At 51.4% G+C, this 25,118-nt stretch overlaps 9 protein-coding genes across 9 annotated transcripts; 6 read left to right on the top strand and 3 right to left on the bottom strand.

Annotated features, from left to right (window-relative positions):
* Nucleotides 1-7: 7 nt before the first annotated feature.
* On the top strand, nucleotides 8-2,174 carry BGZ61DRAFT_351541 (MBOAT, membrane-bound O-acyltransferase family-domain-containing protein; the record flags this gene model as incomplete). Its single annotated transcript, XM_046240341.1, has 7 exons — nucleotides 8-518; nucleotides 572-693; nucleotides 748-1,399; nucleotides 1,456-1,574; nucleotides 1,624-1,720; nucleotides 1,771-1,988; nucleotides 2,055-2,174. 7 exons carry the CDS (start codon nucleotides 8-10, stop codon nucleotides 2,172-2,174), a joined length of 1,839 nt encoding a protein of 612 aa, XP_046105038.1.
* Nucleotides 2,175-2,199: 25 nt separating this feature from the next.
* On the bottom strand, nucleotides 2,200-4,545 carry BGZ61DRAFT_577578 (calponin homology domain-containing protein; the record flags this gene model as incomplete). Its single annotated transcript, XM_046256250.1, has 5 exons — nucleotides 2,200-2,397; nucleotides 2,472-3,457; nucleotides 3,507-4,198; nucleotides 4,256-4,466; nucleotides 4,523-4,545. The coding sequence occupies 5 exons, from the start codon at nucleotides 4,543-4,545 to the stop codon at nucleotides 2,366-2,368; spliced, it is 1,944 nt and encodes a 647-aa protein (XP_046105039.1). The 3' UTR covers nucleotides 2,200-2,365.
* A 912-nt stretch (nucleotides 4,546-5,457) lies between these two features.
* Nucleotides 5,458-6,693, top strand: BGZ61DRAFT_451809 (uncharacterized protein). The gene is made up of 2 exons (XM_046245863.1): nucleotides 5,458-5,778; nucleotides 5,837-6,693. Exons 1-2 carry the CDS (start codon nucleotides 5,654-5,656, stop codon nucleotides 6,465-6,467), a joined length of 756 nt encoding a protein of 251 aa, XP_046105040.1. The 5' UTR covers nucleotides 5,458-5,653; the 3' UTR covers nucleotides 6,468-6,693.
* A 40-nt stretch (nucleotides 6,694-6,733) lies between these two features.
* Nucleotides 6,734-10,897, top strand: BGZ61DRAFT_451812 (DDHD domain-containing protein). The gene is made up of 9 exons (XM_046245864.1): nucleotides 6,734-7,375; nucleotides 7,425-7,785; nucleotides 7,835-7,914; nucleotides 7,963-7,996; nucleotides 8,049-8,772; nucleotides 8,826-9,058; nucleotides 9,119-9,524; nucleotides 9,601-10,377; nucleotides 10,434-10,897. The coding sequence occupies exons 1-9, from the start codon at nucleotides 7,130-7,132 to the stop codon at nucleotides 10,561-10,563; spliced, it is 2,991 nt and encodes a 996-aa protein (XP_046105041.1). The 5' UTR covers nucleotides 6,734-7,129; the 3' UTR covers nucleotides 10,564-10,897.
* Nucleotides 10,898-12,886: 1,989 nt separating this feature from the next.
* Nucleotides 12,887-13,722, bottom strand: BGZ61DRAFT_241843 (uncharacterized protein). The gene is made up of 2 exons (XM_046238354.1): nucleotides 13,575-13,722; nucleotides 12,887-13,335 (listed from the first exon to the last, which is right to left on the bottom strand). The coding sequence occupies exon 2, from the start codon at nucleotides 13,306-13,308 to the stop codon at nucleotides 12,937-12,939; it is 372 nt and encodes a 123-aa protein (XP_046105042.1). The 5' UTR covers nucleotides 13,309-13,335; nucleotides 13,575-13,722; the 3' UTR covers nucleotides 12,887-12,936.
* A 2,253-nt stretch (nucleotides 13,723-15,975) lies between these two features.
* On the top strand, nucleotides 15,976-18,365 carry BGZ61DRAFT_577584 (uncharacterized protein; the record flags this gene model as incomplete). Its single annotated transcript, XM_046256251.1, has 3 exons — nucleotides 15,976-16,218; nucleotides 16,341-16,750; nucleotides 16,806-18,365. The coding sequence occupies 3 exons, from the start codon at nucleotides 15,976-15,978 to the stop codon at nucleotides 17,929-17,931; spliced, it is 1,779 nt and encodes a 592-aa protein (XP_046105043.1). The 3' UTR covers nucleotides 17,932-18,365.
* A 148-nt stretch (nucleotides 18,366-18,513) lies between these two features.
* Nucleotides 18,514-21,132, top strand: BGZ61DRAFT_493922 (uncharacterized protein; the record flags this gene model as incomplete). The annotated part of the gene is made up of 5 exons (XM_046250709.1): nucleotides 18,514-18,695; nucleotides 18,762-18,823; nucleotides 18,890-19,655; nucleotides 19,709-20,918; nucleotides 21,043-21,132. The coding sequence occupies 5 exons, from the start codon at nucleotides 18,514-18,516 to the stop codon at nucleotides 21,130-21,132; spliced, it is 2,310 nt and encodes a 769-aa protein (XP_046105044.1).
* A 429-nt stretch (nucleotides 21,133-21,561) lies between these two features.
* Nucleotides 21,562-22,659, top strand: BGZ61DRAFT_351493 (hemolysin-III related-domain-containing protein; the record flags this gene model as incomplete). Its single annotated transcript, XM_046240337.1, has 3 exons — nucleotides 21,562-22,132; nucleotides 22,168-22,439; nucleotides 22,501-22,659. 3 exons carry the CDS (start codon nucleotides 21,562-21,564, stop codon nucleotides 22,657-22,659), a joined length of 1,002 nt encoding a protein of 333 aa, XP_046105045.1.
* A 1,196-nt stretch (nucleotides 22,660-23,855) lies between these two features.
* BGZ61DRAFT_351815 (uncharacterized protein) lies at nucleotides 23,856-24,995 on the bottom strand (the record flags this gene model as incomplete). The annotated part of the gene is made up of 2 exons (XM_046240366.1): nucleotides 23,856-24,466; nucleotides 24,518-24,995. The coding sequence occupies 2 exons, from the start codon at nucleotides 24,993-24,995 to the stop codon at nucleotides 23,856-23,858; spliced, it is 1,089 nt and encodes a 362-aa protein (XP_046105046.1).
* Nucleotides 24,996-25,118: the final 123 nt, after the last annotated feature.

A 25,118-nucleotide genomic window follows, 5' to 3' on the forward strand; every position in this document is an offset into this window, starting at 1 on the left:
TGCTGGAATGAGCCTTGACGGCCCGAGAGCGGGTTCCGAGACGGCCAGCGAGGAAGACTATGAAGAGAACGTGCGCCCGAAGCTTGTAGAGCCACAAGTTCTGCGGCGTCGCCGAGGTCACTCTACCAAGGTGCTGGCACCAGCTGAGGCATCATCTGCCCTAGCCAGCGACTCCACCTCGAAGCCTCCTTTTCGCATTATCCGCCGCGACTCGGGAGTTCATATTGTCCCAGATGAAGACAAAAGCCTGCAACAACTCTTGCAGGCCAGCTCTCAACGGGCACGAGACCCCTCACCTCGCCGCCCAGGCAAGTTCGCCGACCTTGTCTTTACAAGACAATTCTCGGCGTTTGATCGCCAAAACACATCATCTGTGAACAGTCCATTCCACGGATTCTATACTCTATTCTGGCTTGCAGTCGCGCTGTATGTCTTCAAGATCTCGGCTAACAACTGGAGGGTGTATGGAAACCCCTTCGGGACGAGCGACATCATGAAAACCATGTTTCGTCGTGACGGTGCGTGCATCATAAACTTGTGCACATACATCAACTCTCTAACCGATTTCTAGTGATTGTTCTGCTTTTATCAGATGGTATCATGTGTGGCCTTACTGGAGTCAGCTGGCTGATCCAGAAACTCGTCTTCAACGGTCATCTTGATTGGGATCGAGCCGGATGGGTTATCCAACATGTAAGCAGTCACATATTGAACCGCTCTGGAAGCATTCTGACCAAATTCCTGTAGATGTGGCAGACTATTTACATTGCTGCCGTGGTAGGCTTGACTCTCTGGCGAGACTGGCCATGGACACACACAGTCTTCTTCGTCCTCCACGGCATTGTCATGCTAATGAAACAACACTCTTACGCCTTCTACAACGGCCATCTCTCAACTGTATTAAAAAAACGGACCGCCTTATTGACTAAACTCAAGCAACTTGACCTCGTCCTTCCAGCAACCGGGCCTTCACAGACTGACCCTCCCGTCTCCGACATTTCTACACAACACCTCGAGATCCCGCCATCTGCCGAGCAGCGTCGAAGGTCCATTTCTCAACTTCCTAACGACGAGGATAGCGATGTGGACAGAATATCCCGCGCTATTGCTTCACGGCGGCCATTGGACAACCAGCAGATCCGTCTCTTTGAGCGAATCATAAAATGGGAAGTCGATGCTCTGGCGGATGAGCTGAAAGGAACTTCAAATCACCCATCTCGGGTGTATCCAAACAACCTCACATTTTTAAACCACTACAAATGGATTCCTCTCCCGACTCTCGTGTATGAGTTAGAGTATCCCCAGTCCGATTCCATCAGCTGGTCGTATGTTGCCGAGAAGCTCGTCGCTATGGTCGGAGTCCTCTTCGTTATGGTTCAGGTGTCGCAGTACTCAATCTGTGAGCCTCACTTAGATTCCAACTCCACCCAAAAGCGTACTGACCGAGTGTTGCAGACCCAGTGGTAATGGAGGCGTTAGAGATGAAACATGCTGGCGTCCCCCTTACCGCCCGATTCCAGCAATTCCCTTGGCTCCTCAGCGAGTTGATCTTTCCATTCATGATGGAATACTTGGTGAGTATGCCCAGTCCATCGCTGGGAGGTAGGGGCTGACCATGACCAGCTTGTCTGGTATCTCATCTGGGAGACAATCCTTAACATACTAGCCGAGCTTACCTACTTTGCCGATCGAAGTTTCTACGATGCCTGGTGGAATAGTGGTAAGATCCTCATTCATAGTACCTCCACAAGGCTAACAGTGGCATGATAGTCTCGTGGGACCAGTTTGCCCGTGACTGGAACCGACCTGTCCACATCTTTCTCCTCAGGCACGTTTATCACAGCTCCATCTCATCATTGAAAGTCAAGAAACATACCGCCACACTTATAACATTCTTCCTCTCCGCATGTGTGCATGAGTTAGTGATGTGGTGTTTGTTCAAGAAGCTGAGGGGCTATCTTCTGGTTCTGCAAATGTGTCAACTACCGGTAGGTTCTGATCCCCCCTGCTTCTCGTCGACGTCTTTCAAGTGAGTGCTAATCGTACGCCCTTAGCTGGTGAGACTCAGTCGCACAAAGTGGCTTAGCGGGCGGAAAACGTTGGGAAACCTCATATTCTGGTTAGGCATATTCACGGGACCGAGTCTTCTCTGTAGCCTCTACCTGATCCTTTAGATGGGCTGCGATGGATTTTGAACTGGACAACTCCTGCACTACGAGATGTGATTCCATTTTGCCGGTTCGGGTTAACAAAAATGCAAGATTTCGGAGTGACCGACTATAAGTTGACTTTTTATTCATGTCTCGCAAACACAGCACCCCAAGGCCATACAACCAAACCGCCCAAAATGCACTAGACCCTAAATCTACATCTTCTCATGGGTTGCCATAAGGGAACCTGGTGAATGAAGTTAGAATGATGATACAGAAATACAGCTGGAACGGTGGCTGTGGGAGTGGGATTGTTCTTACCGATGAAGGTGGTGACGAGGCGACTGCGAACTTGGCAAATATCCTCGGGCACCAACCAAATCGTCGCACCAAGCTTTCGGGCGATGCTAATGCTCAGTTTGGCATTCATGTAGGCATCCTCATCGGTCTGGCCAGATGTCACAAGGTCATAGTCGACGTAGCTGCTCTTCATTCCGTTCAAAACATCAAGGAGGAAGATACCTGAGCCAATGGACGGGTCCTTGAATGATCGAATTGCCGAGTTCCTGCCACCCTTCTTCGACATATCGTTGGCCCACCTCACCATTTCGGAGTCGGTGATTTCTCGCTTACCCAACTTCTGGGCTAGCGAAGACAGTGTCACGGTGATGTCCTTACGCATAAGCTGCCAGACCAAGCCGAGCGTGAGGGTTCTTTGACCGTCTGTAATATCAGCGCCCTGGATGCCAACAAGTGAGAAGCCAATCTGCTTCCCCAGCTCAATGGCGTAGTTGGTATTTTCAACGGCTTTGAACCTTGACATCTCTCCTCCATGTGCTGGTAGCTTGTTGACGTGGCGCAAGTTGACAGACCCCGGAATAACTTTCTCATACGCCTGGAGAAGGATGCTACCATCCCGTAGATCATCAAAGAAGGACACAACAGCGGGCTGGACGTCTAAGCTGTTGAGCCAGAGCGTAAAAACTCTTGCCTCTCGCTCGCCTTCGGCATCGAAGTCCTCCACCTCGAGCTTCTCTTCCTCGGTGATGGGATCGAGCGCTGGGTGGTTGTTGAACAGATTGGCAACAAACGCTAGATTGAGCTTGGGGTTTCCGGCAACAAGAGACTTGGGGGTCAGGAACTTGCGACAACCGAGTTTGTCGGCCTCCTGAAGAACCCCTTCTGCCCTCTCAAGAAGGTCCCGTGTTTGTAGCGGCGCACGGGTGCATCCATACTCAGGACCAATCTGCGACATCAACACAGCATAGTTCTCTCCATCCTTGACATCGGTCGAGAAGTTGGCCACTCTGCGCTGGGGCGTTAGTCAAGGCTACGGCATTGGTGGAGTGAGCGTACCTTCGAGGCCAGTTGGCTGCCTTGAGATGGTAGTTGACCCATCGGAGTAGGATTTGCTCCGGGGGCAACCGCAGGAACTGCTCCAGGGTTTCATCCTCGTCCAGCAATCGATAGAGCTCGGGGTGAAGCTTGATGTCAATCTTGCCCAAGAGTCCGCGACGGATAACCTGCCAGATGAGACCGAGGATGAGATGTTCTCTGACCTCAATGATATCTCCAGCGCCAATGTTGACGACGGAGCAACCAATTCCCTTTGCGGACTCAATGACAATGTTGTTGTTCTCGCTCATCTGGAAGGCGTTGAGATTTTTGGTCTTCTTGCCAGGTATGTTGAGAACTCGTTCGTCGATTGTGTCGGGCACGCTGTCGTTGATGAGCTTGGCCAGCACCAGACCATCCTTGCACTCGTCAAACATCTCAAAGGTATCGGTAGGGAAAGGCAGGCGGCTCGCAATATCAGTATCACCAGCTAAGACGGCATTGATGTGGCGAGTGAACTCGGTCCGCTCGTCCTCGTTGATGGTGTGGGTAATGTTGGCGTTGGAGCCCTGGACGTGGATCTTGCCGCTCACACTGCCTTTGGAGGCATGGCCGCCGGTACGTTGAGAGACGACACCACCACCAGCTGAAGGCGTCGGCCCCGTAGACATGCGCTTCTGGGCAGGAGAGGAATCGCGGAGTTTGGCGATGAGCTAGAGCATGGCGGGGTCAGCAGTCGTGGCGACAGGGAAGCTGGCGGACGGGCTTACTCCGACATAATCCTCGAGCTCAACACGTCGTGAGGAATCAAGCTCGACCTCCTTGAGGGCTTGACGAACGACGTCATAGGGCTGGTTCTCGCTCTGCTGAGTGGCCTTGATGGCTGTCGCCTCGTCGAGATAGCCCTTGTCGTCGACGTCTAGTCGCTGGAAGGCATCCGACAGGGAGAAGATCTCATTTTGAGGGAACTGAGGAAACTTCCTGTGAAGGCGCTCAAAGTCAGCAGAGGAAGCTCGAGAGAACCCGGGGCGACCGACCTCTGAAGCTTCAGGACATTCATGGTGGGGAGAAGGGCGCGAAGTCGCGGTAAGGAGGCGCGGCGAGGGGAGCTGGGTTGTGGCAGTAGTGTTAGCTCGGAGAGGGAGCGGGAAAGAAGTAGGACGTAAGCGGAGAGCAAAAGGCGGGCGCTGCGAGAAGGCCCCGAGGGATCGTCGAGCTGGTGCCTGGGACGACAATGAGGGCAATGATGCGAGAATTGAACACCTGTAGCCTCTCGCCACCTGGGGGGAAGTAGATGGGCCTATGTAGGCAAGCGGTGGGTAGACACTCAGCGCTGAGCAGTGGTGGGGAGGAGCGGGGGCGGGGTGCTAACAGGGCACAGGGCACAGGGGAGGTAGGGGAGGTAAGGGAGGTAAGGGAGGTACTTTGCTGGCTGCTACGGGAGCTGGGATAGATCAAGTACCCCTCTTTGCTTTGCTCTGTCGAATGGTGGAGGGGAGCTGTCCTTTATGAAGCGACGCGAGAACGAGACCTCCGCTGGAGCCGGCAATGATGTAATACCAGCACAGCCGCGCAACCCACTCTAGCATGTCCGCTTTTAGAATAGAATGCCAGAGAACGAAACCGGGAAACCGACGGCCAACCAACTATCCAGGGAATTGTGCCTAAAGCACAGGGGCCTGTCCTGGACCTGGAAGTAAGTGGAAGAAAAGGAATGAATTAATTACTCTGCCACCTGGGTTGGCTAATTAGGCCGCTACCAAACATGGGTAGCTCATCGATGACTGCCTAAGTTACACGCCCCATGGATAGACCTTAATTTACGTAGGAGCTTGGTGCCAGTGCAGTCAGTGCAAGGCGGCTGGCGATGAATGATGGTCGACTAGTTCGACAACTTGACGTCCCCGCCCGCCGTACTTGACGAAACCTCCCACCTAGCCAAGCCCCGCCGACTTGCGTAAGGCTCCATCGCGACTTTTTTTTTTTGCCTCCACGCGTAGGTAGCCCCCGTGTCGACGCATGCACACCACGAGACGCAATTCCTACCCAGCGCCCTCCAGGCATCGATCAATTCTAGCCAACTCGTCTGTCCGGTCTTCACTGGTCTTGTTTCATCTGATCTTGGCACCCCGCCCGCAGGCACCTACAAAACCTACCCGAGCATCAACATGTCGCTCTGCAAAGCCTGCGAGGAGCCGCTTGTGCTATCCCTGGATCCAGATGAAAAGGCCGACGTCCCTGGGACCGAGACTATCCCCGATGACCTTGGGCTTTCATGTGGCTGTCATTTTCACTGGTACGCTTGCTTTCCCTAGTCAACTGCGAACCCCCTGCAACTAATAAACCTCCACCAGGCAGTGTTTGTTGGACCAGTCCTCTGAAATAGTCCTCTCCCTCAAGTGTCCTAGTTGCGCCACTTACTTGCCCGTTAATGAAGCCGGGCCCTCTGCTACGAACCCATTCATGCCCACCCCAGCTGGAACCTCGATCCTTGCAAAATACATCAACGAGGGCGGCGTCCAAGATAACCTCGATATCCTGCCATCCATCACCGAAGAGGCCTATCTTGAGACTCACCCTGAGACACGTCCCGCGCGCGCCCTCCACCTCATGTGCACCGGGGGCGATGTCAGCGGTATTGTTGAACTGCTACGCGATGCGAGCGACGAAGTCGACGACATGGGAGCTCTCATCCGGTACCAGGACCCCCTCGACGATATGAAAAGCGGTCTCCATCATGCGATTGAGCACATGCAAGACGAGGTTGTTTGGTTGCTGCTCTGGCTGTCCTCCACAGTTTCGAATGAATCATTCCCAGACTCGGCTCGGCTAGCTGCAGAGTCGTTCGGTATTGGCCGTCTGCAAGTGACTACGGATGGTGATATTCGCGGCCTTCAAGATGCCGAAGGGCAGACGGCCGGCGCCCTTGCTCAGCAGCTCCAGGGACCATGGACTGCTATGCTCGAGGCCGGTCTCCTCTAGATATGAGGAGCGAATATTCATGTAGACTTCATGACCTTGACGAGCTCAGTTGATAAAAGTAATTCTTCCATGCCATCATGTACACAGGTTAGGTTAAGCCATGGCTCTTCCAAGCTGGAGCGAAAGTGGTGGCTGAGCGTGGTTCGCATTTCGCTTTGCCTCAAACGGCCCCATAATTAAATACCTACCCTTGGCTTGCTGTCGCTGGTGGCTGACCGCATGCATGACCCCTAGTGCAGTGTCGTCACCGCTGTACCTGCTTTTGAATGTCCGTGATTGAGATGCGTCCGTCCAATATCTGTCCTCATTGATTTCATGCAAAGTCGACGATAACAACATCTTAACACAATAACGCTCATTCCCATCTGCAGCGCCCATATTCAACATTGTGTTGTTTTAATCACAATTCGTGCCCACACCTCTCTCCGGTCTGCCGCCGCCGTTGCGGTTGTTTCTTCTCAAGATCAAAAGGTGCAGACCAACACATCTCGCACCCAGACTCCCGCTGAGGGGCGCTCTCCAGCGGAGAGAACCGTATCAAGTTGGCGTTAGCTCTCTCGCGGACCCGTTCGTCAGTTTCCCAATTACCCTCACTGTGGCCATCTCTTGGGCGCGCTGGCACGGTTCGTCGTGCTGCATGGCCACACGCGTCTCTCTCGACCATGGCACCGGGGCAGTCCGAGAAGAAGGTGGAACAGTCATACTTGAGCTCTGCTGTCAATTCTATCAACCCTTGGGCAAGCAGTCGCAGTACAACCCCGACTCAGCCCAATAAGCCAGAACAGAGTCACCCTGCGGCTTCCGCAAACCCCGACGACCACAGCACTACACACCTTTACGGCCAAAGTTTCAAAACGTACCCCCCAGACTGTCCGCCTCTCAAAGTCCAGTGGTTTCATGCTGTCGATGTTTGAATCCCCCTCTTCTCGACCGGAGCCTGGCTAACCTGGTTGATAGGTTCCTAAACGGAAACCTCAGCTTGGCTCCTCAAGCCGGTCGCCTGCTCAACCCCCTCAACCCCCGACTCAGCCAAAGAAATTCTCTCCATTCTCAGTCTCTGACTCGAGAACACTTGAGAGTGAATACCAGGGGCTCCTAGAGGCAACAGAAAACACTCAGCCCACCGGTACTGGGGATACTCGTCTCCCCTCCCGGAAAAGAAAGGTTGACGCGTATAGTTTGAGCTCTGGATCATCTCCCACTGCCACTATTCCATCCAAAACTGTACATGTGCCGGTGAACGAGGATTTCCTTTTTGACGTTGAAATTGGGGGCCGAGAATTGGCTCCTGTGTACTGGCTTGGGCCAGTCTATGAAGGTTCAACACCAGCTCCTTCTATTTCAACAACTAGGCTGACACCATTTAGTCCGACGTGGAACCTGGTTCTACCAGGATGGATCGAACCTCCGCCCATGTGAAGAGAACCTTGCCGCACAGCTCGAGGAGGTTTGTGTTCGCTCGCCTCCTTTGATATTAAGCTAACCTGTTGTGAAGGGTTATCTCAAGATGAAGCCATGGCTGTATCCAGGTAATGAACGAGACCGTCCGCCTACGCGAATAGGGACTAAGTGGATACACAGTAAGAGATCGCAGTCCATCAGGTGCGAAAAAGGTTACTCCGAAAGGTTCCCGGGAAAACTTCAGGGCAACAATTACATCTTCATCCGCAGTCACATTCAATCCAATCACCTCGTCTACCACGACGGCTCAAAACCAGGCTCCCTTGCAGCCCCAAACACATCGGCTCTTCGGGACTTACATGAACAGTGTTGCTACTTACCAGGATTCAACCACTGCATGGCTAACATCCGACAGTATGCTCTCTTGGGTGACGTCTTCCGTATATGAAAGATTTGCCGGCGGAGGCTACATGAGCGGAGTGAAGCTTATCCGAGGATACGCGGAGCCGAGCAAGAACAAAGAAAAGGAAAAGGACAAAGAAGATGATGGCAAAGCTCCCTCGACTACATCTGAGGATGGCAACGGCCTTGATGAAAGGCAGCAGAGAATGTTAAAGCGCAGATCTGCACCACCGACAACTCGACCGTCTCATGACGGATCCTCCCAGACTAGCCAGTCAGTAGCAGGCGACAGCGATCCCCGAGAGCTCAAGCTTCAACGACAACTTTCATCCCTCATTGAGAGCGATGGGATGAGCAAAGCTAGGACGGAGGAAGAGATCCGAAGGCGAGAAGAACAAGAAATACAGGACGATTATAATGCTCAAGCGGGCGAGACACAGGGTCGCGAAATAGAACATCTTGTGTTGGTAACGCACGGGATTGGCCAGCTGCTTAGTCTTCGGTATGTTGATGCCTCTTTTTTTTTCTCACGGCATCGGACTAAGGTATATTTAGCATGGAAAGTGTCAATTTTGTCCACGACGTCAACGTCCTCCGCAAAACGATCAAATCTGTTTATACAAATTCGGCGGATTTGAAGGCACTAAACTCTGAGCTGGGCACTGGTCCAGGCAACTGTCGAGTGCAGGTGTTGCCTGTTTGTTGGCGACATTTGTTGGACTTTCCTAAGAAAAGAGAAAAGAGGGGAGAGCATGACCTGGGCGAGGTTGTCGGAGATGAAGATGACTGTGAGTAATCTAGAACTGACCTTAGGCCGCCATATTATTGTGTAGTTGACGACGAAACAGATCCTTCGTTAGAGGATATCACTATTGAAGGGATGGCCTTTGCTCGATCACTCATATCGGACCTGGCTCTAGATGTCCTTCTCTACCAAAGCTCTTACCGTGAGCAAATTTCGAAAATTGTTCTAAAGGAGTGCAATAGGATTTTCAAGCTGTTCAAAGAGAGAAACCCCGAGTTCAAGGGAAAGGTCCACCTTCTGGGTCACTCCTTGGGCTCTGCCATCCTTTTTGATGTTCTTTGCCAGCAAAAAGAGCGTGTGGACGAACAAAAGGCGACATCGCGTTTCTGGTCACCTCAGGAGCGACACGAAGCATCCGCGAAAAACGCAGAGCTGGATCTCGATTTTGACGTTGGAGATTTCTTCTGCCTGGGATCTCCAGTAGGATTATTCCAGATGCTGAAGGGCCGGTACGCCACTTACCCTCGCCCACTCCTCTAATGGTGCTCATAGATTGGTCCATACAGAACTAACAGCAGCGATCAGGACCATTGCTGCACGGCAGCCTCTTCAAGCAGCCCGGTTCGAGGAACTCTTAAATGCAGAACCTGTCGAGGATGCATTTCGTTCATCTGCTCTCGCCCCAGGGGATAGCCAGGTCTCTCCGGTTACTGGCCTATCCACTTCGATATCTTCCCCGAAGGTCGAACAGTTGTTTAACATCTTCCACCCATCAGACCCCATCAGCTACCGCTTGGAGCCACTGATCTCGCCATCAATGTCGACATTGAAGCCGCAATTGCTGCCCTACACCAAGAAAGGGATTTTTGGCAATGTAGCGCCGCAAGGCTTGACTGGCATTGGAGCGAAGGTTGGGCAGAGCGTCAGCGGGCTATGGTCAAGCTTAAGTGCGGGTATTGCCAGCAACATATTAAACCGTAGCTTAGGGCTTAGCAGCGATGAGGTGGCTCGAATCACGGCCAACGCGGCGCACGGTGATTCAACGGATCCGGCGAATCCAGGGGGCGACGTGGCAGCTGATGTCTCGAAGCTGGGAGAGAAGGCAGATGCTCGAAAGAAGCAGCTCGCAGACTCCGCGACCCTTGAATCAGGCTCTGGAGCTAGTGGACACAGTCCGACGCTGATAGACGACGAACTGGAGACGCTTTTCTCCAGGTTCCAGCAGAGGCGAGCCGACATAGGCAAAGACGGCGAAACGCCGAGGACGCAGGAGGAGGATCGCAAGGCCCGGAAACTGCGCGCGGAGGAGAACAAAGTTCGTGCGCTGAATCGCAATGGACGGGTAGATTATAGCATTCAAGAGTGAGTCGGACATGGGTGGCGCCCAGAGCAAGCTGGCGGGACTAACGTGATATTAGAAGCGTTCTCGACTTCAACCCCATCAATACGATCGCATCACACATGGGATACTGGGCCGATGAGGACGTCAACCACTTTATGCTTTCTCAGCTGCTATCATACCGGTCGGGGCGGAGGAAGGAGACTTAAAGAAGCAACTGATTACTTGGCCTCAACGTGTGAAAACACCAAGGCCTGTCGTTACAGAATGGAGTTGATAGACTATAAAACCAGGCGAAGCAATCTCGAGGGCTATTCTAGTTGGGAGATGAGCAAATACCAACTTCACTTAGCGAATTGGGTAGAGTTCCTTCCGCCGCCTTTTCAAGACAGTCCGTGATGGTGTTTGTCTGGGAAAGTCTGTAAGGCCACAGGCCAGCCACCGTGCAACTGTATTCGCGGCCATGCTTTGTTTATCAGAACCTAGCAGTGAATATCTAACATTCCCCCTTAGATACGCAGATACAATGCAGATCAATTTCCCTAGTAGACTCCCTTGGGTGGCTCATTGTCGTAGGTTCTATAACAGACGACCAAGCGATAGGTAGTTGAGGCTGCATTCGTACCCTACCTCAATAGTCACCCCCGACAATTCTTGCAGTCCCAATCCGTTTGTGGCGCCAGGCCTGAGCTGTCGCTGCTTTAACCTGAGCAGAAGGTGACCCGGCGGGTGAGCAGGGTGATCAGCCTGAGCCAAGGGCGCTCCAGTCTCCAGGCTCCAGGCATACAGCATCGATTGATACTACTGCCTGTTCTCTGGGCTGATGGCTAGGGGCTTAAGAATGAAAAGAATATTTTATTATAGTGGGCATATTCAAATTGTAGCTATTCCTATAGATCATCCTAAGGCAGTACTATTATTAATTGCATTTAGAATCTTACTATTAGGTCTATTGCATAAGAAGATCTAAAAAGGTAATATTATTATTCAAGTTAATAGAGAATATATTACTCACTTACTTTGCCTCAGAGAGATCTTGGATCGCAGTATTAATAAGACTAAGATTCCAGCTACAATATAGCACCAGTAATACCAAGGTAGATGTACACATAGGCAATCTCTATGACATTACCCTAAATCGACTTGTTTATATATGGGGTGCTAACTTTCACACTGCATCATACCAACAGGCGATGCAAAACACCCTCCCGGTGTCTAGAGTGTATTGCGCCAGCCTGACCGGGTCCTGGGCATTTAAACGATTTGAACGTAACAACTGCATCATTGATTCTGTCGACCATAGGCCGACCCCTGATCTCGATACCTTCATTAAGGTGATCAAGGAGATTCCAGATGGCGCACGGGTCACAGTCGGTCATAAACGGTTTAACCTGCCGGGGTGTGTGGTACGCCGTTATAAGAGTGAACCGCGAACTGTACCCAAGCGTCAGGGAGGTCATCAGGAATGACAAGACGGGAGTGTGGGATTAACATCACTGGCGTAGGTTTCTATCTGGTTAGGTCTGACTGAGTCGTAGACAAGAGACTGGCTGTTGAGCATTGGATTTGCTTCCGCGACCAAGACCACCTGACACGTCATAGACTCGGAGGGATGGCTGCAATGCAAGGGGTGACTCTTGAGGCGCTTTCGGCCAGTTCCTCGACCAATCAACGTGGGGGCATCGTAGGATAGAACGTGCTGAGGATAAAGCTACAGGTGAACTAGCAAGAGCGAGGGGCGGCACGGGCATCGCGGGGTCTATTTCAGGCAGAGCGAAGCGCATCTAACAACAACAGTAAGAGAACAGAATGCATTCAAGAATCGTCCATCTCCATGTAGTCGTTATACGGATCAAGCCTAATGCTCATATTTGGACTTCTAGTCCTGCTCCTCACTTGCTCTTAGAGGGTAGAGTCCAAAGATATCGATGCAGCGGATGAAGCCGAACTTGTTAAGCCAATGGAGAGACTACCGGCTTACAGAGCAACTGGTAGCCTGACATACAGCCGGCCTCAGCTACATCCATCCGTCCGTCGCCTTGGGTAGGATGAGAACAAATCTGACGCAAGGAGGCCGCTTCTAATGGTTTGATGAGAGGTTAAAAAGAGAATTCCTTGCCTATCTGTGTTTACTACCTGGTCTCAAAGAAACCTACGAGTGTTCGCATCATGTGGTTAAGTTTACGGAGTCCTGAGGTCAAAAACTTGGGGGAAAAACCTGTATTTTTTGCCATTGTGCCAGCAACTCATCCTTGAAGGAGCGGACCGCTACTAGGATAGAATCTATTCGAGGATCAGTGCTTACTTGAATTGCCATGATATTAGCGAAGCTCAGCTATACTTTTTCCCTCCCGTCAAACGTGGGATTGAAGCGTGTACAATGTAATCCTCATACAGGTTGTCATCAACTCTCCCAATGCCCGGATCCTCAGGGTCTCTTAGAACCATCTCCAAATGCCCATCTTCACCCATTCCCTTCATGAACACCCTCATCTTCCATACCTGAGAGCTTGCGACGCCCCCGCCGACGTTGTTCAGGTTCTGCGCAGACCTGGACCGAAGCGCGAGCGCCACAAGCTATACTAAGGGTGTCCTGACAAGGCGATGAAAAGTGTGTGTAGTATGGCGATGAAGGCGTGGAGCAGTAGGACGGCAAACGTCAGAGTCGTGGTGATTCTACCCTTGAAACTGTAGACGTACTGATGCTGATGGTACGTGTGCTTGATGATTGTATAGTTGGGCGTGAAAAAAGGGACGTAGGAATTGTAGTAATCCATTGGCGCTTCAGAAGCCAAGCCATCTGTGAGATGGAGGGCAACGAAGGCCGGGAAGCAATAGATAGAGTGCTCATAGCAAAAGCTCCACGCCTTGCCATATGTTGTAATGAAATTCGATTTCCTTGCGCCACCCTCAACAGCTGTCGTTGCCGCACCGTGTAACTCCGTGTTGTCCATTTTTATGACGTTGTTGGCAGTTGATTACTGATTATACGAAGTAAGCGACCCGTTTCGCGACTTGTGAACCCTATTGCCTAGGTCGCTGTGAAAATTCTTTTGTCGCTTTGGAGGGTGAGGGGCCCTTGTCTCAGCATGGTCTTCGTGCTAAGGCCGTCTCCCATCTATCGCCGCGAGATGTCGATCTGGTTATGATTTACAGGCGCGACTTTGCTTGGGGTGTAAGAGTTGGTAGGGGTAGAGGTAGAAAAGGCGGAATGACTTACTGAAAGGCGTCTGATGAAGGGTGATTATCGCAACTTACTGTTTCTCTGCCGATTTGTCTTTGGGTCTGTAAGGAAGAAGGGTAGAGACGATCAAGAGTGTATTAGGCAGCTAGAGATGGTGTCGTCCCAGGCCTATACATATACTACCACTACCAGTTAGCGCTGCTACCGCCACCTCAACAGCCTCACCAAAGAAAGCTCATCAGAACCTCAGAGTGTGGGCTCTCTTATGCTCTGCCTTGGTATGCCTCTCCAAACCACCAGCTTGAGCGTCCGGTGGGTCTGCAGTTATTTGATGAGCACAGTGCGGTTGACTTGATAGTTCAGTATTGAGGCCAGGAAGGCTCGCTGTTACCTACTACCCAAACATTGCGCAGTGAACTGAAGGCGCAGTCAACTAGCTAGCAAAGGCCGACTTTTGCTGTAGCTGACCTTGTGCCCCTAACTATGGAAAGTAAGCCACACTTAGCTGCAACTGCATCCAAATTACCAAGGCGTCCCATGGTAAGAAAAACTAGAACGTGTACTCTCATCAATGCCAATTGCGTGTAGCCACAGGTGCTTAGTGGGCAAGCCCAGTAGGCAGGCGAGCGTCGGCTCGGATGTCTGGCCGTCTGAATCGGTCGCAGATGCAACCGATGGCTCCTTCGTATCGCTGTCACTATCGGATGCAGGATTGAAAGCATTGCCTTCTCAGACGCGTTATCAAAACAATCCACAGAGAGATGAGAAATCCAGCCGCATACTGGTACTGGCAACACTGCTGGATTCGACATTGTGCTTATAGATGGAAGAAGCTTCTCAATTAGTGGGGAAGAAGTATCTCATCGGCCGTCGTCGAGATCACCGCAAATTGAATTCGCTGTCACTAGAGATCAGGACTACCTCAGCAGTAAGGACTCTATTCGACCGTGTCAATTATAGTGTACATCTCGCTGTAGTTTTTTTTAGTTTTATTTTCTTGTGCTTACCTCCAAAAGAGACGACAGAAGGGCCGCCGTTCTGAGGCGAACAATTTAGGCTCGTGGGCTCTCCACCTGCCACTGAAGTGGGGTTGAAAAAGTTTTGGGGATGAAGGGAGATCTGTGCCATCGTGTTGCGGACCCCAGGGCAGTCTAATCGTGGCGACCAACGACTTCTGATGCATTCAGAGGAGCGTTTGGCGTGAAGTAAAGCGTCTTCTATGCGGTAGGCGCGGGGGGAGGCCGAAATTTATGTGCGTGGAAGGAGCGAATGGACAGGTTTGGCCGCTGCACCAGCGAAGGGCTCGTCACCGTTTGCCGCTGGCCCGTTCATTACATCCATCCTCATTCCTCATATTTACATAAAGCAGTATATCTAAAAATCATCATTATAAAAATTATCCAGATATCTCTTACATACAACCATAAGTTGAATCCTATCAGAATTTAAAAAAAAGTACTCCCTATCTTCTAGTGGAGGCCCATAGACCGACTCCACGTCAACTAATACAGCCCGATCCTGAACGAGAATTATATTATCCGATTTTATGTCGTCGTAAACGAGGCCGAATGCGTTAAGTGCCCGGAACGCGACCTCAACAAGCTCCTTGAACTTATCAACCAGGAAGAGGCGGCAACTTCTGCTCCCACGGTATGATGCCGACCACCTCAGACAGGACGAGAGCGCGAGTTCCCTCAAATTTCGCCTCGCCGTATAACCCAGGTATCACGTAGCCTTGGAGACCTTGGAGTCTTTCATACATAGACTTCTCGTTGTCAAACTCCTCAAGCTAGCCTGGCTTCATCTTCTTACACTCATTGTAGTTATTTCAACAGCAATGCTTAGATAGTGGGGTCTGGCGAAGCACCTCGGATCAATACTAATCCGTGGGGCCCGTTGGATTTCCCGTTTTTCTCTCCTTAACCTCCATTTCCACTTGCTTGGCAGCAACAGCCGTTCCCAATGCGCACATGGTTTGAGGCTCCCTCAAGTCTTTTGACCCGTTGTTTCGCGGCCTCTTGCCTACAGTCTCCACCCAGCTAGCTTGCTCCTGTTATCTTGGTGTCTCTATATTTTAACAACTTCTGTAAACGAGAATGAGGCAGTGCAGACTGTTACTGAGATACGGGATCGAAACCGTAATTTCGCTTGTCGCCTAAGCGAGTAACAGAAAACATGACAGGTCGCCGGTTCAGGGTTTGGTGCGCCATGTTTCAGTCGCCTGCTTGCCGCCGCTCGCTCGAAAGCCGGCTAAGGTTCTGGGTGTGAATGTAGCACAGCCTGATCTGCCACAAGCCTGATCTGCCACAAGCCTGATCCGACACAGCCTGATCTGATCAATACATAGTTCACGGCACACTTCCGCTGATTGACCAATGTTCGTCCAGCCAAAGAATCCCAGTGAAATCTTCAAACCTATCATATTGGATGCGCAACCATGGACGACGACACTGATTCCCAAAGCCTGCTGCAGTCCGTGCTTGGATTATTCGCTCGAAAACGACCTCAAAGGTCGGCAAAGCCGGCGTCACTGAGATCTCGGAAACGCGAGGCCTGGCTACGGACGGACGCATTTCTGCAGCGCGATGATCTTGGCGAAGCTGAACCAGAGAGCGTTGCAAGGACTCTGCGCGCATTTGAACATCTTGTTCAAGACGACTCTGATCGAGAGATAGATTTCGTACGTATTCTTGATACACAGCAAACTCCAGTCTTTTGGTCTGTTGGTCTCTCAATTCCTGCCTACTAACGACAATTCGCGGAGCAGAGCTTCCAACAACCTGGACCTGAGAGTATCCGAAGCTTCGCCGCATGATCGAGAATCCGAGTCGCGAACCGCATGCAGACCTAGACACTGTCATTCGCGTTAGTAAACGGAGACGAGAATGCGATGTTGCCATTCAGGAACTTTCGCATTTGGAACAGGAGAGAAAGAAGCGCCGAGTTCTGCCTCGTGAAGAGTCAACTCATGGGTCCAATCTCGAAGACCCCGATGCCGACTTCGCCGTGCTGATGAGGGGACATTTGGTGTCCTTGGACAATGCGTTGCGAAGACACTGGGTTTGCGTTTGCCAGAAGTGCTCAGGGTTGAGCGTGAGACTGTCGCTGCCACAACACAAAAATGATCTCGAGGCTGAGGCGAGTTTCGAAGTATTCTTCGGCGTGCGGTCTGTACCTGCAACTGCATTGCAAGAAGCTAAAATCACGGTCAAGTAAGCTCTCGTAGCTTTGTGTGATGACTTCTATTCGCTAACACTGTCGGTGCAGAGACCTACACGAGAGCACATTAAGGCGCTCATCTGAGCCTATAATTAGTAGCCAACCCGACATTGCCCACATATGCCAAAGCATCACAGAGTCCCTCGGTCAACAAAATTGCTTGCATTTCGCTCTCGAGGATGGGATATTTCAGAGGCTTCGCCCGCAACCAAAGACATTTGGTAGTGACCGAATGTCTCAGTCAGTATCCTTGTCGGATTTGTTCAATCGCCAGCAAGAATTACTTCGTGGTGAATCGGTACTGCCACTCAAGGGGAAGCGAGTCTTGGCTGTTACACTGGCTTCAGCACTCCTTCCCTTCTTGGAGACACCGTGGCTACAGTTTTTCTTCAATCACTCAAAGATCCAGTTTTTTGAGCCACGGCAGGATGGAGAACTCCCCGTCATCACGAAACCTTTCCTGGCTCTGGAGCACGTTCCAATCATCTCAGCCCACAGTACAGACAACGGAGACAGTTCTGGCGCCTCGAAACACATGGTTCATCCCAACGCCAGTGTGCTAGCGCTAGGCATACTCTTGTGCGAGCTTCACTATTGCACACCTGTGGAGCTGATGGCAAAGGGCCCGCATGTTGTCAGGAACGTCAATGCTGATTATTATACCTGTCTCGATAAGCTTCAGACTCTGGAAGACGACGCTGGCGTGGATTACTATCTCGCTACGAAGGCATGTCTCACTGAGAAGTACTATCCCCTTGGACAGCACGCTGACTTCGAGGATGTCAGTGTTCAGCGGTTTTTCTACCAACACGTCGTCAAACGACTTGAGGCTGTGATATTCAAGGCATGGGGCATTCGATTAGAGAACTTGGGTTCATTCGATTCTCGACAGAATGAATCATGCTGGGGCTCTAGCGGTCGACAAGTTGTCCGCCTCCATACAGGCAAGATCGATTCCTCCAATGCACACAATACAGTAAGGGCAAGTCCGCATCGTTCAATGTCTGACACCGCGCCCGTGAACTACGCATCCCTCCACTCAGATATCGTGCTACGGGTATCGGCACAACCTTCTTCGGGATCGCAAGCCCACAGACACCTCGCCGAGCCTTCAGAGAAGAGCTTGTACTTTTTGATGCAAGCCACCAGACGGGTCCTGGTGGTGGATGTATGAAATCGGATGTCGGACACAGAAAATATGTCTTGGTAAAGGACATGGTTTCAAGATTCAGATTCAGATACCGGGCTTTCCTTAGGACCGAGCGAAATGATCGAAGGAGCAGAAGAAGAAGAGTGTGTTGAGAGAGGCTCGGTTTCTATAGGCACGGGCCCGATTACTCGAGTGCCCCTGGGTCGAAATCCCCCACAGGTCCTGTCTTCTGTCATACTGCCAGACCGGCCAAGCTCACAGGCCAATGAAGTCGTGCATGTTGATCTGGCCAGGTACAGCAGCCAAGCCGAGCCGCTGATCGCCAGCGGTTAGCGCGCGTTGTACTTGTACCTCATGCACCGCTACTTCTATCCGTCACCCATTGGGAGAAGGGTGAGGCGGGGCATTAACTCGTAGCTCGGCAGCACCCAAGACACATGCTGCTTTCACATTATCTGAGTTTATGCGATAATTTCATAGCCTCAGTCGCGATTTGCTTACCCACGACCTTTGGAACGTCCTTTCCATGCAGAGACCAGGATCGGGTTCCTGGATCTTTGCCGCACTCAGAAGGACCCGCGACCGCCCGCACCGCGCCCTCTCACCATGAAAAGCCTCGAGCGCGCCGGAGACGAGTCTATGGAAGATGTCTTCCTCCAAGATGATCTTAGCCCGACCATCGCAGAGCATGCGGCACAATGCCAGTCTCTTTTCCACAAGTACATGATCATGCCGGAAATCATGCCAGACCCTACTATCATAGACGACCAGCTGGCACGCTTTTCTCTGTGAGCATCAAACATGGATGTTTACGGGCCGCTCAATGTCTCGCTGGACTACAGACTCTGATTCAGTCCCACAGCCGCGGATATCATACATCAGCTCCTGGATATTATTTGCGATACCTTGCTGTCTTGTGAGTGCTTTCCGTACCACATTCGGATGGATTGAAGATCAAGCCTAATGGGAGTCTCGACAACAGTGAAGCCAATCGACGACCGACCACCACAAGTTTCCAGCAGGAAGAGACAACGCATTTCAGTACATGGCAATTCGGGATTCACGAGGAGAGCCGACGACGACGCAAGCGATTCAGAGAGCGATATCGATCCAGCAGAAGAGAACATTTTGAAGATTACCGAGACAATCGGCGGAACATTGACGCGGCTCGTCCGTCTATCCAACGCCGTTCGAAAGTCCGCCAAAGCCAACCGGGCTCGCAAGATCGAAAGGTACAGAGACGACGAAGAGGCAAACAAGGCCATAGACGAGTTGCGTCTCTACACCGAATGCTATATTAAGTTCCGATTCCCGGAGGCGCCGGAGGCGCTCCGCTCGGCATTGGTCGAAGCCAACGCGCTGCGACTTCGACGGCCGTATTATCAGCGCTCCCATCGAAGGCGCATTGATCTGAGTATTCAGAGCCCGGAAACGACTCCGGCCGTTGTGCATCTCCCCAAAACGACGGGGAGTGCGCCGGCTGTACGGTTTACGCCGAGCGCGCTGCCAAAGCCTGCGACGACGAACAATATGTCGGCCCCTTCGCCAGCGCCAGCAACGAATGCGACTACTGCTCGACAAACTGCCGTTGCGGCCTTCTACGCCAAATCCACAACCGAGGTTCCCCGGGCTAAATCTGTTCTCGTGAACAACAAGTTGTCGTTCCCTTCCATACCGCCGACGCAGCAGTGTCCATACTGCGGCGTCATTGTTGAGTTCAAGAACACTTCAAGGTTATTGCTGTGGCAGTAAGCAGATCATTCCTGTCGTTCCATGGGAACATGTGGCTAATATGCACCAGAAATCATGTCATCGGAGACCTAGAGCCTTTTATTTGTGCTTTTTCACACTGCCTAGAACGAGGTCACCACGACCACGGAACCGGTCCGCTCACATTCGAAACGTCGAAAGCCTGGTCCAGCCACATGCAGACTACTCACGGGCATTCATGGGAGTGCAGGGCCCCCTCTCACGATCCAATCGTCTTTGACCAAGAGATCAAGTACCAGGAGCATTCCATCAAGGAGCCCGGCGTGCCTGAAGCGCACGCCGGGACCCTCAGCAACGCTGCACGGAGGCCAGTCCTCGATAAGGTTCTGGAGTGTCCATTTGGCGACGATTTTCAACCCTCAGGAAAGGTCGAATCCAGCACTGTCTTCTCGAGTGAAGCTCTTCAGTTACACGTCGCCGGTCATATGAAGGAAATTGCTCTGCTTACACTGCAAAAACTTCCCAGCAATGATGACGAGAACGCGGAGAACGTCGACAGCGACCAACCGTTAGAAGACGATGGGCCGGTCGGGGCTTTTGGAATTACACGTGCATCCATGTACAGCGTACTGGACGACGAGCACCTGGATTTCCAAGACGATGACGCTGAGGCTGCAGATGGCAATGTGGGACACGGCGGAGAGGACATTAGTGCACGGGTGTCAGTACTCGACCTAGAGGACAAAGACGACTTAGGGATGACGAAGCTTCACCATGCGGTGCAGGCCGGCGATCTGGGCTTGGTTGAGTCCTTGATCCAGAGCGGCGCAAGTGTAAATTTTGGGGACGAAAATGGCCAAACACCCCTACATTACACTACGGGGAGGGGCTTCATCGAGTGCATGGAAGTCTTGGTCAAGCACGGTGCGGATTTACATATCATGGACAACTCTGGATTTTCCCCGTTCCTCTGGGCTGTGGTTGCCGGGCAAGAAGGCGCCACTGCGGGACCGTTGTTCATGGACGCTGATGCCAATTCATCCAGCGCGGATGGAAAGTCTGCGCTCTCTTGGGCAGCCAGTCTGGGATGGTCTCCAATTGCTAAACTGCTTGTTGAACACAGTGCCAGCATATCTGATACCCGAAACACGCAGCAGACTCTGCCTTTAGAAGAAGCGGCAGCTTCTGGCAACCTTGCCACAGTTCGATTGCTCCTCGAATGTGGTGAGGATCCGAACCGTCGCGATCACGATGGTTGGTCCGCGATACATTGGGCAGCAGAGGAGGGCCATCTGGAGATCGTGCGTTTGTTGCTGAACGCTGGGGCCAACCCCAATGCTGTCAGCTCTTACGGCACGTCACCATTGCACTGCGCTGCAAACGGAGGGCATCTTTCCATTGTGAGCTTGCTCCTCCTACAGCGAGGCGACCCGCTCAGGTCAACATGCCACGGCTGGACTGCATTACACCACGCCGCCTTCATGGGGCACTCCCATGTCGTCCAGGGCCTCTTAGAAGACGACCGCATACGATCCACTGCCTCTCAGCAGGACAACCACGGCTGGTCCGTTCTTCATTTGGCCATCCACAGTCGAGATCTAGCCACCGTCCGTATCCTGCTCGACAAATCTGTCATTGCAGAGCCTCAGACCCTATTCGACGAAAGCGGCCTCACTGCAGAAGAATGGCTGGATCGCGGGCCAACGAGCCATTCCCAGAAAGCCACCGGCAACTTAGCGTTCAGCAAGTCGCGCTGTTGCCGGGCCGTCACAAGCCTTCGCCAAGCTGTTACCATAGGCAACGTCCCCATGATCAAACTTCTGTCCAACTTCGCAAGACACAAAAAACTACGAAGCAAAGAGGAAACACATTTCTTCGATTCCATTCTTACTCACTCTCAAATTCCGGCCTTCAGACATTACACATCACCAGGCGCGACAGTAAATGGCGTCCGCTCCCCGTCTCCGAGTTCCGCCCAAGGAGCCAGAGGCGCGCAAAGGGCGGGGAATGGAAGACGACGCATCCGGGTCCGGGTCCGGTGAGGCAGGACGCCCGGCTCTTCTCTCGTTCGATGAGATGCCGGAATGGTTTCAACACGACAACAACCAGTGGATTCTTCACGGTTACCGGCCCATATCGGGCTCGGTTCGCGCCTCGTTCCGCAGTTGGTGGTATCTCCACAACGAGACGGTCAACATCTATTCCCATCTCATTCCGGCTGTTGTCTTCCTCCTCGGCGAGTGGTATATCTTGCAGTATCTTGCTGGTAAATATTCCAGAGTTACTAGCACCGATTTTATTGTTTTCTCATTCTTTATGCTTACGGCGACTATTTGCTATGTATTTTTGGCTTTTTATCATACTTTAATGAACCACTCTTACACCGTAGACCATTTCTGCCACCGACTAGATATGCTTGGTATAGGGATCTTTATAGTCGGTGATATTATCTTGGGAGTATATATAATCTTTTGGTGTGAGACTACGCTACGCAATATTTATTGGTCTATGGTTAGTTGATCTCCATATGCTCGGCTTTTTCTGTCCCAGGACTGGTAATTGGATCTAACACCGTCTTCATCGGTCAATATATTGGGGTTTTCGGGGCATTAACCATCATCGCGAACATCCATCCCAAGCTCCAGAGCCACAAGTATCGCTCCATACGAACACTAGCATTCGTGGCGACTGGCATGTCCGTTGTGGCGCCCTTGATTCATGGGCTCGATATATTCGGGCTAGACCTGATGAACAAAAAAGCCTTCACCTATACTATGGTGGCAAAGATAGGTTGCCTTCTATCTGGAACCGCGCTTTATGCAGTGAGTCTCCCATTTTGCCCATACAGGAGAAAAATTGATCCTAATACACGTGATTCGAAAGATGAGGTTTCCCGAAAGTTGGTGGCCTGGAAAATTCGACATGTGCAGCTCCCACTCATTCATGCACATCCTGGTGGTCTGCGCCGCTGTTATCCAGATGATAGGGTATCTGGAAGCCTTCGTCTATGCTTACTCAAATATTACCTGCTCGGCCTCTTGAGTTACTACCTTTTGTAGAGCCTCTAACCACCGGGACGAGCGGCGACCTTCCAACCTAGGTAGCGCTGTTGGAGATTCTGGCAGCAAGGTGCTTTTGGGAGCCAGGAATGTTGACATTCATAACGAAGGAGAGAATATTCACTCCAGGGACCAAGGTTCGTCAGCAATGGTTGGGAACGCTTGGAATTGAGGGCGTGGCAGCGTGTCAGTGATCCGTTTTGTTGTTTTGACGTTATGGGGTTCTTTTCCGGGAGAGATCCAAGGAGATCAGCATGTGCCTTGCCGGCTGCTGGTGCCCTCCTAGCCTCCCCTCCTTTTGGCTCGAATATCCTGCCCTTAGTGTTCAATTTAACACTTCTTTCGTACCATGCCAGGTCATCTACCTAGCGAGCTACATCGTCGCGCGGGCGTTGCCTGGTGGATCATTGGATCAAGGTCACAGTATGTGAGGTAAAATGGGTATAATAATTGTTGGGTTCTTCTAGGCTAGCTAGGATCAAGGGCGCAGACCTTAGGGGGCCTGCGCGACGTTCACACTATAGAAGCCGAGCATTAGGCGCCGAAGTGTCGAGAGAATGAATGGTGCCAGAAGCTGGGCTCATAAGCCAACCAGCACTCATCACCGCGCCCCTGGCGGCGGTGACCGGATCTTCAATCATAGTGAAGGTCGCATAAAGTCGACGAGAGACGGGGCAAGTGCGAGGTGGTGTTAGCTGCGATGGACGGGTTCGCATGCATCCTGTCGGAGGGAGGGGGGTTAAGGTGATTAAAGTCTGAGCATCACGGAGCCAGGGTGATCAGAGCCTGAAGAAGATCGGCGTTGCTGACTAACCGGGCCAGGATGCGAGTTGCCAGAGTTTCGTAGATCACTACCTAGGTAGTCTACCACGAAAGCTTAGAGGCTATCAAACAAGCTCAACAACACAATGGCTATCAAATCGTCACGCAGTCAGGGAACCTGCGCTCAGGGAAACCCATATATCAGAGATATCGTTGCTTCCGATATGACGATCTCACTTCAGGTGGCGTACTATAGAATAAGATAGTTTAAATTTACTTAAAATTTAAACTTATAAATTAATTTTAAAAAGTTCTAGTAGTAATTTACTAGTATTTTTATAAGCTGTATAAAATTTAAAATAAAAGTTAGAATAGTAATTTTAATAATAAAATTTACAAGATAATATAGAAAGATTACTAGTTACTACTTTTAAAGAATTTAGTAATCTTTTGACTCTCTTTCTCCTTCACTCTATTTATGCTCCTTACCTGTGTTGGACTTATCTTGCGAGAAGCCTTACAACCAGGAGCATCACTTAACTTGTCGTTATTATTTGATACAGTTGATAGCTTTCGCTTTTTACCAGGCGATACATTGTCGGTGGGTGCCTCTGGAACCATTTTACTACAGGAATCAGCGAGAACTGGAAGCGACATTCTGGAATCGTTTGGTTCTGAGGTGTTCCTGAGCTCCTTGCGAGATGTGTCAGTCTTTTTGGAGGCGTTGGCAAATAGATTTGCGATATTGGACTTGTTATCCTTGCTGTCCAATGGGATTATGAAGGATGGTGAGTTATTGCCCACTTTCCCAACCTCCTTGGTGACGGGGTAGATGGTGAGTCTTCCATCAAACGGCTTGAGCAAGGATTGGAGTTCACGAGACCATTCTTGGCGAGATGGATCCAGCCACGCGCTTATAGCTTCAGATCCCGGCTTCAAAACAACCGGCATACGGTCGTGGAGAAATTTTAACTGTGTGTTGGAATCCGTTGTGATAATGGTGTAGGTGTAATTCTTGTCCTCTGAGCCTAGCCGGGTTAAGTACTTGCACGATTCTACGGCGGGAACACTTTTCTCACCTTCGTACTGCACGCAATCCCAGAGCCCGGCAAAGCACATGAGATGGCCATCTTCTCTCTTCGTGAAATAGGGCATCTTTTCCTTAGGGCCGATCTTAAGCCACTCAAAGAACCCTTGGGCGACGATGATGCATCGCTTTCGGGCTTTCATGGATGACCACATGCCTCCAGATGTGCTCAGGGAGTCATCCCTGCAGTTGATGGTCTTGAGAACTTTGGCATACTCCGGGTTTCGCTTGGTCCAGAAAGGAACCAACCCCCATTTCATGGATTGAAGCTTGTACTTGACAGTCTCCGAATTGGTAGCGCTCGACGCTGGAGGATTCATGGCGTTTGTTGCTTGATGGCTGGGCTGAGGCCCAGACCCCCAATCAGGCGTGTCTGCACGATAGACAATGCCATTATATCCGGGTGCAAAGTTGTAGCTATTTCGTGGCGCTCCATCACCTTCGTCTGCCGGGGCATCGTCTATTGACATGCCATCATCCTCGAGCATCTGACGAACCTGGGACGGGCGCTGTATGCCATGATGAATAATTAGGGGCATTGAGGAGAGCGTGACCACTTACCAGAGCCAAAGCGTACCGGCCGCACATGATGT

Source organism: Ilyonectria robusta, assembly GCF_021365365.1.
Source record: "Ilyonectria robusta strain PMI_751 chromosome Unknown BGZ61scaffold_9, whole genome shotgun sequence".
Lineage (NCBI taxonomy): Eukaryota > Fungi > Ascomycota > Sordariomycetes > Hypocreales > Nectriaceae > Ilyonectria > Ilyonectria robusta.